Consider the following 11319-nt stretch of genomic DNA (forward strand, 5'->3'; position numbering starts at 1 on the left):
GATGAGCAAAGATTTAAGAGAAACCTAAGGGCAACTTTTTAACTCAGAGAGTAGTGAGCGTAAAGAAAGAGCTGCCAGAGGAAATGGTAGAGTCTGGTACAATTACAATATGGGAATGGCATCTGGATGGTTTCTGAATAGGAAGGGTTCAGAGGGGTATGGGCCATGTGCTGGCATATGGGACTAGATTAATTTAGAATATCTAGTCAACATCAATGAATTAAGACCATAAGACATAGGAGTGGAAGTAAGGCCATTCAGCCCATTGAGTCCATTCTGCCATTTACTCATGGCTGATGGGCATTTCAGCTCCATTTACCCACACTCTCCCCGTAGCCCTTAATTCCTTAATCAAGAATTTATCAATCTCTGCCTTGAAGATATTTAATGTCCTGGCCTCCACTGGGCTCGCTGGCAATAAATTCCACAGGCCCACACTCTCTGGCTGAAGAAATGTCTCCTAATTTCTGTTCTAAATTGACCCCCTCTAATTATCAGCCTGTGTCCCTGGATCCTAGTCTCCTCCGCCTAATGGAAACAACTTCCCACTATCCACCCTTTCTAAGCCAAGCATAATCTTGTAAGTTTCTATTAGATCTCTCCTCAACATTCTGAACGCTAATGAGTACAATCCCAGGACCATCAGCCATTCATCGTATGTTAATCGTACCATTCCAGGGATCGATCGTGAGAATCTCTGCTGGACACACTCTAGTGCCAGTATATTCTGCTGTTACTGCCGCTGAGTCACCCCTTGAACCCTATTTAGTGGGTGAAGTGGGAAGGGCAAGAGGATCCTTTCTGCCGGACTTGCTGCTCTCACACCCACTTTACTACCAGTGCTGTCTGACAGAATTGAATTGCAGGAGCAGATGGAGGACATTTTTATCCTGGGTGAAACGTAATGTTTGTCCAACCCCTGCAGGTGGATCTGAAATAGATACATTTGTCTCTGTCCCATTGAGTCTCCAGCACAGGGCCCGGCTGGTCAGCTCAGTGTTTTCGCTCTGCCTGAGCCTCCACCCACCCTTCTTCATCGTCCCTTCCCATCCCTCATCAGCAAACTGATATCCCCCACTTATCGCACGTTTGCTTTATGCAACTTTGCTTTTACAGAAGACCCACATTAGTACCTGTTTACGCTAATCAAAAGAAATCCAAAGAGGATTTTTGCTTTCATGAGAGGCAACGTCCTTGTGAACCTTCTCTGCATCCTCTCCCAGAGCATCCACGGCAGTAAATTGAGGGATGTGCAGGCTAGTCTCATCTTCAAGTTGGATAAAAGGCTGGTACAACACCGAGGGCTGAAGGGTCTGAACTGTGCTGTATTGTTCCATGTGCTCGTTCCAGAACGATGCAGCAGCAGTATTGGAAGAACAAAATTGCTTCAAACCCCTTGACACTTCCAGAGATGCGCACTGTCGATGGAAACTCGGTTAAATTCTGCCAGCAATCAGGTGATAGCCGGGGTTGGGGGAGGGTGGCAGCGGTGAGGCTGAACTTGCTTACTTGAGGGTTTTTAGCTTTGGTTGCTATATGCAATGAAGTGTGAATCATTGTTTCAGCAGTTGGTTCTGTGTGTTGTTTCTGAGTCAGTGGCCAAATTAAGGCGATTCACCCACAACCAGAGCAGGACGCTGGGATTAATATTGACTCCACTGCATTCAGCATGACATCACGTCAATACTGTTAGAAAGCGAAAGCTGACACCAACTCCCACCCCACCAGCGATCCAAAGAGAAGTGCATCGCCCTATAATCTGTAAAATTAATGTGAAAAGTGGTGTAACCTGCTCTAAAGTTTAAAAATAAATCCCTGGCACTTTTTAAAATCAACAAAAATCCATTTATTTATCCAACAGTAACGGTGAACAGATGAACTAAACTATTAACAAACCGAATAAATTCCTTCTAACTACTGACTGTTCCGGAATAAAACAAGTTTCTTGTGATATGCTGATCCAATAAATATGATTCCCTCTCGTAACAAAAAATAGAATTTAGTCTCTCAGATTACAGCCAGGTTCCGTGTCGTTTGGAATACTCTGTGCCGCCTTCTGTTGAATCTTCTCTCAGGAATGTCCTTCTCAGTTTTTTTAAAATGATGCATTCTCTAATACAGAGATGACTGACAGCCAATTTCCCCCCCTCAATAGAACTGAGGACTCTTAGCTCTCGTGAGGGGGAGTTAGAGATCTGGGTGTTCAGTCGATTGTACCCTGAAGGTGGCAACACAGGTCAATGGAGTGGTCACGAAGGCATATGGAATGCTTTCCTTCCCTGAGATTGAGTACAAGGGTTGGCAGGTTATGTCACAGTTGTATAGGACTTTGGTTCGGCCACATTTGGAATACTTCACACAGTTCTGGTTGCCACATTACCAAAAGGATGTGGATGCTTTGGAGAGGGTGCAGAGGAGTTTCACCAGGATGTTGCCTGGTAAACAGGGCGCTAGCTATGAGGAGAGGTTGAGTAGATTAGGATTATTTCATTAGAAAGATGGGGATTGAGGGGGGGAGCCTGAATGAGATCTACAAACCATGGGGTGGCATGGTGGCTCAGTGGTTAGCACCTCTGCCTCAGCACCAGGCCTCTGGATTTAATCCCGCCTTGGGCATGTGTGTGGAGTTTGCACATTCTCCCCGTCTCTGATTGTTTGTCCTCCAGGTGCTTTAGTTTCTTCCCACAATCCAAAGATGTGTGGGTCAAGTGAATTGGTGATGCTAAGTTGCCAGGTCAGGGGTAAGTAAAGGGTAGGAGAATGTCTCTGGGTGGGTTACTCTTCAGGTGGTTGGTGTGAACTTGAAGGGTTGAAGGGCCTGTTTCCATACAATAGTGTATCTAATCGAAGTAGAGAACAAGAAGCTTTTATTCCCAGAGTGGGAGACACAATTACTAGGTGGGGGTCACAAGTTCAAGGTGAATGGGGAAAAGTTTAAGGAGGATATGCGTGTCAAGTTCCTGATGCAGAGGGTGGTGGGTGCCTGGAACGCGTAGCCACAGGAGGTCTTAGAGGCGGACATGATAGTGTCATTTAAGATGTATCTAGACAGATACATGAAAGGGCAGGGAGCAGAGAGATACAAATCCTTAGAAGACAGGCAACAGGTTTAGATAGAGGATCTGGGTTGGCACAGGCTTGGAGGGCCAAAGAACCTGTTCCCGTGCCGTAGCTTTCTTTGTTCCTTGTTTAGCTCAGGCTTCTGTCCAACTGCCCCCTTTTGTACCCTTGATGACATATCTTTCTTTTTTATGATAGGATTGTTTCTCTGTTTTCAAAACCATCAGATTGAAATTTAACAGGTTTTTGGAAGCCAAAGGGCCTGGTTTAAATTGATTGGCTAAATTGAAGAACTGTTGTCTTAGCCTGCTAACTGTCTGGCCTTTCAATACAAATGTTTCAGTTCAGGTGCTCTCTGTTGTGACAATGCTGCTCCTTTAAGATGATGTTGTTCTTGGTTTTTTTTTGAAGAGAGGTTGTAAAAGGCAGAGGTTCTGATTCATCTGGGGTTAGGGACTTTGCTAATGGCTAACAGATACTGGCTAAGGCAACAATCGGGAAAAAGGGTTTGAGACTTTTTTTTTCTAAAACGCTTGTACGATGAAAGGACGGTTCTCCTTTTTGTTAACCCTGATTTGGTTTGAGTTTGAGCAAGCAGTCTGTCTGAAGCTACTGGGGGGAGAAAGGTTCCCTGATTCCAACAAATGTTTCTGGCTGACTCTCTCTCACTAAAATCTCTCCTCTAAGAATCTGTGTTTGAACTGACCATTCTTTTTTGCCGTGGGGGTGTGTTTATGAGAATGTTTCAGGAAATCTGAACAGCTGCTTTCTTAAGTTGTGGGGAGGTCGTGACGGTCGGGTTTATAAATGGCTGCTATTCTAAATTCTGATTCCTTTTGCTTTTGTTTCATTCGGCGGTGTGTAAGTAAATTGTTTTCCTCGAAGCCAAGTGATTTGACCAGCTACATCACTCCTGAGGTACCTCTGCCTGAAACAACTAAAAAAAGTTAGGGCCTGGGCTACCTTCCTAGAATGTTTTGAGGGGATCTGGCCTGGTCCATAACACTGTACACCTGCAAATTGTGTCTCCAGAAAGGATGTAGTGAAACTTGAAATGATTGGATGATTCTGAGGTAGGAGGGTTTGAGTTAGAGGGAGAGAGTGAATAAATTGCAGGTATTTTCCCTGGAACATCAGAGGCTGAGGAGTGACCTGGTAGATATTTATAAAATTGAGGGGCACAGATAGGGTAAATAGTCAAAATCTTTTCCCTGGGGTGGGGAATCCAAAACGAGAGGTTTATGATGAGGGGGAAAAGATTTAACAGGGACCTGAGGGGAGACCTTTTCACGGAGAGTGTGGTGTGTGTATGGAATGAGCTGCCAGAGGAAGTGGTGGAGGCTGGTACAATTTCAACATCTAAAAGGCACCTGGATTGGAACATGAATAGGAAGAGTTTAGAGGGATATGGACAAGTGCTGGCAAATGGGATGAGATTAATTTAGGATATACAGCCAGCATGGACAAGTTGGACTGAAGGGTCTGTTTCCCTGCTGTGCATCTCTTTTGAGTCGAAGTCTCTAAAAGATACCACATTACTTCAACCGAACTCTGAAACCCAACGTTGCTGACAGTTTCTTTGTGTGTGAACCCGAGGGGCCTAGTCGTAGGGATGTACAGCACTGAAACAGATCCTTCGGTACAACTCGTCCATGCTGACCAGACATCCAAAATTTAATCTACTCCCATTTGTCAGCATTTAGCTCATGTACCCATCCAGATGCCTTTTAAATGTTGTAATTGTACCAACCTCCACCACTTCCTCTGGCAGCTCATTCTGTACATGCACCACCCTGTGTGAGAAAACTTGTCCCTTTGAGGTCCCTTCTAAATTTTCCCCCTCTCACCCAAACCTCTGTTCTCTAGTTCTGGATTCCCCCCACCCAGGGGAAAAGACCTTGTGGTTTGGCCAAATTTATCACTCCTGGGATACCTCTGCCTAAAAGATCCTCATGGATTTTATAAATCTGAGGTCACCCCTCAGCCTCCGATGTTGCAGTGAAAATAGCCCCTGCCTATTCAATCCCTTCCTGTGGCTCAAACCTTCCAACCCTACCAACATACTTGTCAATCTTTTCAGAGCCCTTTCAAGTTTCACAGCTTGTTACAAACATGTTGGTTTTGGTCATCTGATGTGGGAGAGTTTTCTGCAGGATTCTTTTCTGTCTGAAAAAGAGTCCTCCCCTGTGCTGTGACAGAGCCACAGTGACTCTCAAAATCCTGACTGACATTAAAGATTCATTTGTAGAAGCTTCTGAATCACATTTGTAAATGCAGAAAGTGTCTTTAATAATGAGTCATGAATAAAGGCTGCATTCATCTTTTATTGTGAAATTCTACTCCTACATCTCAAAACAGAGCATACAAACCGTCTGTGTGGAGTTTGCACATTCTCCCCATGGCTGTGTGGGTTTCCTCCCACAGGCCAAAAGTGTGTCAGGTGAATTGGCCGTGCTAAATTGTCTGTAGTGTTAGGTGCAGAGGGAATGAGTCTGGGTGGGTTGCTCTTCGGAGGGTCGGTGTGGACTTGTTGGGCTGAAGGGCCTGTTTCCACAATGTAAGTAATCTAGTCTAATCTAATCTAAACCTGGTCAGAAGCAGCCTCCCAGAATAAGACGTCACCGGCTATTTCCCCACCAGGACTGACTTTGCCCAGAAAACACACATTTTAAATGAATAGGGCACCATTCATTTTAAGATCAGGTGAACATAAGAGGGACTGCATTGGCTTAGAAAGGAGAGATCCTTGACACACACAAAGACCTGAAATCATTGCTGCACTATTATTAGCGAATTGGAATTAAGGCTGGATTTTTTTTTCCGCTGCAGCAGAGGAAGTTGAGAGGTGAGTTTTGTAAAATCATGAGGGGCATAGATAGTGTTAATGGTAATTGTCTCTTCGCTAGAATGGGAGATTCAAGTCCAGGGGGCACAAACTTAGTGAGAGAAGAGAGATTGACAAAAAGACATGTGGAGAGTGTGGTTCACGTGTGGAATGAACCTCCAGAGGAAGTGGTGGACATGGGCACAATTACAACATTTAAAAGACATTTGGATAAGTGCATGAGTAGGAAAGGTTTGGAGGGACAGGGAGAGGCTGAATAAGCTGGGGTTGTTTACCCTGGGGTCTCAGAGGCTGAGGGGTTGCCTTATCGAGGTCTAAAAAGCCATGAGGGGCACGGATAGGGTAAATAGTCAAGGTCTTTTCCCTGCGAGTCCAGGACTAGCGGGAATAGGTTTAAAGTGAAAGGAGAAACATTTTAAAAGGGACGCGAGGGGCAACTTTTTCATACAGAGGGTGGTGCATGGATGCAGTGAGCTGCCAAAGGAAGTAGTGGATGCTGGGACAATGTCAACATGCACAAGCCTTGGGTGACACGGTGGCTCAGTGGTTAGCATTGCTGCCTCACAGCACTAGGGTTCCCAGGTTCGATTCCAGCCTCTGGCAACTGCGTGTGGAGTTTGCACACTCTCCCCATCTCTGCGCGGGTTTCCTCCGACAGTCACAAAGATGTGCAGGTTCGGTGAATTGGCCATGCTAAGTTGCCTGTAGTGTTAGGGTGGGTTACTCTTCGGAGGGTCGGTGAGAACGTGTTGGGCCGAAGGGCCTGTTTCCAAGCTGCAGGGAATCTAATCGAAAAGCACCTGGATGGGTGTATGTACAGGAAGAGTTTAGAGGGATACAAGCCAAGTGCTGGCAAACGGGACTAGAGTAATTTCGGATATCTGGTCAGCATGAATGAGTTGGACCAAAGGATCGGTTTCCAGCACTTGGCCTACATCCCCCTCAACCATTCCTATTCATGTCCCCATCCAGATGCCAGTTAAAAGCTGTCATTGTACCAGCCTCCACCACTTCTTCTGGCAGCTCATTCCATACATGCATCACCCTCTGGATGAAAAGGTTGCCCTTTAGGTCCCATTTAAATCTTTCCCCTCTCACCATAAACCCTCTGGTTCTGGACTGTGCAACCTCCAGGGAGATTATTTACCCTATCCATACCCCTCATGATTTTATAAGCCCATATAAGGTCACCCCACAACCTCTGACACTCCAGCGAAAACAGCCCCAGTCTATTCAACCTCTCGGCAACATCCTGGTAAATCATTTCTGGTAGAGAAGTCAATGATTTGGGTTAATACCTGAAACACTGACTTCACTGCTGCTGCTGCCTGGCTTGCTGTGTTCTCCCAGCCTCCTGCTTGCCTACTCTGGATTCCAGCATCTGCAGTTTATTTTTGTCTCTAACGAATGGCAGAGCAGACTCGATGGGCTGAATGGCCTAACTTCTGCTCCAATGGCCTTGCAGGCTTAGGTTTGTGCAGATTGTTTCAGTGGGAATGCGCAGTCCCGGGCTCAATGAGCAGCAGCGTTCATAGAATCACAGAATCCCTACAGTGGGGACACAAGTCCTTCAGCCCAACAAGTTCAAACTGACCCTCTGAAGAGTAACCCACCCAGACCCATTTCCCTACCCTATTACTCGACATTTCCCCTGACTAATACACCACACCTACACATCCCTGAACACTGGGACAATTTAGCTTCGCCAATCCACCCTGCCTGCACACCTTTGGACTGTGGGAGGAAACCGGAACACCCAGAGGAAACCCACACAGGCACAGGAGGAGAATGTGCAAACTCCACACAGATAGTTGCCCCAATAGTGGAATCAAAGCCAGGTCCCTGGCACTGGGAGGCAATGCTACTCACCACTGAGCCACCGTGGGAGTGGGTGCTGTCCAGCAGAAAACAAAACAAGCCCACCAACTCTCCCACTGTCAGACTGGGCAGGAGGTTCAGTCCTGGGGGTGACCCACAGCAGCCTCACCGGCAGAATCCGATTGTTGGGAGCGCTGGTGCCCCCGCTGGTGCCTCTGCAAGTTGCAGGACTGGGTGAAGGCCTTCCCACACACAGGGCAGCTGAAGGGCCGCTTGCCGGTGTGAACCCGCTGGTGCTTCAGTAGGTCAGAGGAATTGCTGAAGGCCTTCCCGCACTCAGGACAAGTGAATGGCCTCTCCCCGGAGTGGACCCGCCGGTGGATCACCACGTGGGAGAAATTGCTGAAGGCCTTCCCACACTCGGGGCAACTGAAGGGCGTCTCCCTGGTATGGACCCACCGGTGGGTCAGCAGGTTGGAGGCATGTGTGAAGGCCTTCCCACACTCAGGACAGCTGAAAGGCCTCTCCCCTGTGTGGACCCGCCGGTGGGTCAGCAGGGCAGAGGAATCGCTGAACCCCTTCCCGCACTCTGGGCAGGCGAATGGTCTCTCCCTGGTGTGGACACTCTGGTGCCTCAGCAGGGAAAAGGCCTGGGTGAAGGCCTTCCCACACTTGGGGCAGCTGAAGGGCTTCTCCCCTGTGTGGACCCACTGGTGGGTCAGCAAGGCGGAGGAACTGCTGAACCCCTTCCCGCACTCTGGGCAGGCAAATGGTCTCTCCCCGGTGTGGACACGCTGGTGCTTCAGTAGGTCAGAGGAATTGCTGAAGGCCTTCCCGCACTCGGAGCAGCTGAAGGGCCTCTCCCCTGTGTGGACCCGTCTGTGCCTCAGCAGGGTGGAGGAACTGCTGAACCCCTTCCCACACTCAGGGCAGGAGAATGGCCTGACCCCAGTGTGACTGCGCCGATGAGCCTCCAGGACAGACGGGACATGGAAGCCTTTCCCACAGTCGCCACACTTCCAAGATTTCTCCACGGGGAGGGATTCCTCGGGTTTCTCCATGGCTGAAGCTTCAGCGGTACACAAACATGTGTACAGTCCCTCCCCACCGTGAATTCCTCTTTCCAGGCTGAATAACTGTTTTAGGTTCCACACTCAGTGCACTGTAACAGTAGGATCTCTCATTCCGTCCCACTGATGCTGAAAACGTACTGAAACAGGGACCAAAAAACTTTGCTCCTTCTCACAGAATCTTAGTCAAAACTCGTTACAGGCCCAATGGACTGAACGACTGTCAGACATTGACTTGAAATTGAGGACAGCAGACGCTTGGGAGTCCGAGTCGAAAAGTGTGGAAAAGCACAGCAGGTCAGGCAGCATCTGAGGAGCAGGAGAGTCGGTGTTTTGGGCATAAGCCCTTCATCTGTTGTTTTTTAAACTTCAGTTTTCATATCAAATACTCTGTAAAAAGAGATTACAAAAGTCATCATTGTCACTGAGAAGGTCTATAGCCTTAAAACTTGTCTTTAAACATTTAGACTCAATGTAATGCTGAATTATAGAACACATTTATTGCACTAGAAAATAGACAGACAGCAAGGCTCAGAAAAGGGGGGATCCGAAAGAATGCAAAAGATAGGGACACCTGGGCTTACCAAGTGATAACAGGATGCTGTAAGACAATTAAGAACGTTTGCCTTAGCATCAGTGAATCTGTATGAACAGGACACCAAGTGATAACATTCACAGCCATTCCCTTGTGAAATTAATGACCGTGTTTGATTCTGACCCTGAAACGAAACTCGGTACTATCAAAAGCTTTGTAATTAACGGTCAGTTGCTGTCAGTTATAATGGATTCTTATACCCCTTGCAAGCAGGGCAGTCCCAGAGAAATAAATCTTTGCTGTTACAAAACCCTGACCTGAGAGTTCAAAAGGACACCATTTTAGTGCTGAGCCTGTTGAATCCAGTAGAAAATTAACTCTTAGTGCTTAGCTGCTATGGATTGACTTTAATTGCGCTTCGAGACTTTTTGGTGCTTTTGAGTAGCCAATTCTGGTTATGAAATGCAAACTCTGTGAAAGGAAATATTGATAAAGCTTTAACTTACTTGCTGTTTTTACAGACTTTACAGACTGCCCCACTATCAATTCTAACTAATCAGATCTTATGTCTTATTCGAATTTCAATCACAAACTTGAAAAGAAGGCATGTTCCATTCGAAGACGAATGAATCAGTTGAAATGAAACCTCACGGTAACATCTCAGCCTCAGGGACAGAATGATTTAGGGCTTAAAAAGCAGGAGTCTGCTCCCAGCTTAGAAATTATTCTCGGTCGGATATTGAAGAGATTCTTGCACAATGTGTCGGGAAACCATTTTATGATTGAACGTTTGCCCTCCTTACTAAGAAGCTGTTTTTTAAAACAACTGTATCTGACATGTGAGCTGTGCGAGGTTATCTTGTGAACTCTCCAATTAGCTGAGACTGATACCTCTTTATGAGAGGAGGTTATCTCGCTCGCAGGCGCCTAACTCAGCTGTTTTTCCCACCTGACGAATGGCTTCGGGCCTGTAGGAGTGATTAGTCAAGCTTCACAGATCTGTCAATGAGCTTTTCTTCCTTATGAATTATTGTCTTTCACTGTTATCTGTCTAATTAAGAACATGCAATTCCTTTTTCAAACTTTTGTAGAAAGGAAGCCACTTTGTATCAATACATTGGAGTCGCCTGCTGGGCATCTGGACAGCTGGTAACCTACTCTCCTAGATTATTAGAACCTAGTTAGTTTAGCTTATAGGTATCAATGTTATGTTGTCACAGTGATGCTATTAGTGAATAAAGGAGATAACTAAAATTATACTAAACTGTCCATAACTAACAAGTTTTTATTCCAGACTTCCAAACAGTACGATTTCCGGGACGAACCAAGAGAGAGGCTTTACAGGTCTGAGTCCACAAGGGATTCCTTGGGCGGTCTCAAATCTTCACTTTCACATCAGTCCAGGGTAGAAATTCACAACAAGCAATTCTTTTTCTGCAGAACAATCTTTTCGTTTGTTATTCTACAAAATTGAAAGCACCATCCCACCCTCTCCCCAAACCCCCATCCATTCTCACTCCACTCTAATTTTCCTGAAGGGTGCTAATTCAGGATCTTACAGGGCCAAAAAGTAAAAACATCTCTTTTGAATAACACTACCTGAAAGTTCACATCTTTCACAACATTGGGATACTGCTCAGTGTGAGCAGATCTGATTTTGGAAAGCAAAGAAAAACTGTCTAAATTCAGGATAAACCTGCAATACAGCGTCTTTAGAAACGACCAGACCCGGGGTCAAGGCATTGACACCAACACCAGAGAGAAACTCACCATACAGACGTGGCAAACCATCAGTCTTTAATCTTTCAGAATGGGTTGTAGGAATCATTAATATGTAAATCTCAGAACTTCTAACAAATCACCTTCTCGAGATAACTTAAGGTTTGTAACAAAAGGTGACAACCTCAGCTCAGACAATGCATTTAAGGTACGAGGTCACAGTCAGTCTGTATCCCAATTTTGAATCTGACAGGTTCGGTTTCCAAAGTGAA

General features: G+C 46.2%; 1 protein-coding gene across 1 annotated transcript; it reads right to left on the bottom strand.

The window, feature by feature from the left end:
- Window positions 1–7541: 7541 nt before the first annotated feature.
- LOC132807914 (gastrula zinc finger protein XlCGF8.2DB-like) lies at window positions 7542–9140 on the bottom strand. Its single transcript, XM_060821836.1, has one exon. It carries the CDS (start codon window positions 8782–8784, stop codon window positions 7861–7863), a length of 924 nt encoding a protein of 307 aa, XP_060677819.1. The 5' UTR covers window positions 8785–9140; the 3' UTR covers window positions 7542–7860.
- Window positions 9141–11319: the final 2179 nt, after the last annotated feature.

The sequence above is a fragment of the Hemiscyllium ocellatum genome (assembly GCF_020745735.1).
Source record: "Hemiscyllium ocellatum isolate sHemOce1 chromosome 27 unlocalized genomic scaffold, sHemOce1.pat.X.cur. SUPER_27_unloc_27, whole genome shotgun sequence".
NCBI lineage: Eukaryota > Metazoa > Chordata > Chondrichthyes > Orectolobiformes > Hemiscylliidae > Hemiscyllium > Hemiscyllium ocellatum.

What these genes read in the sequence shown, in the direction of transcription:
- LOC132807914 (XM_060821836.1), bottom strand. Translation starts at nt 8,784, where the DNA reads ATGGAGAAACCCGAGGAATCCCTCCCCGTGGAGAAATCTTGGAAGTGT.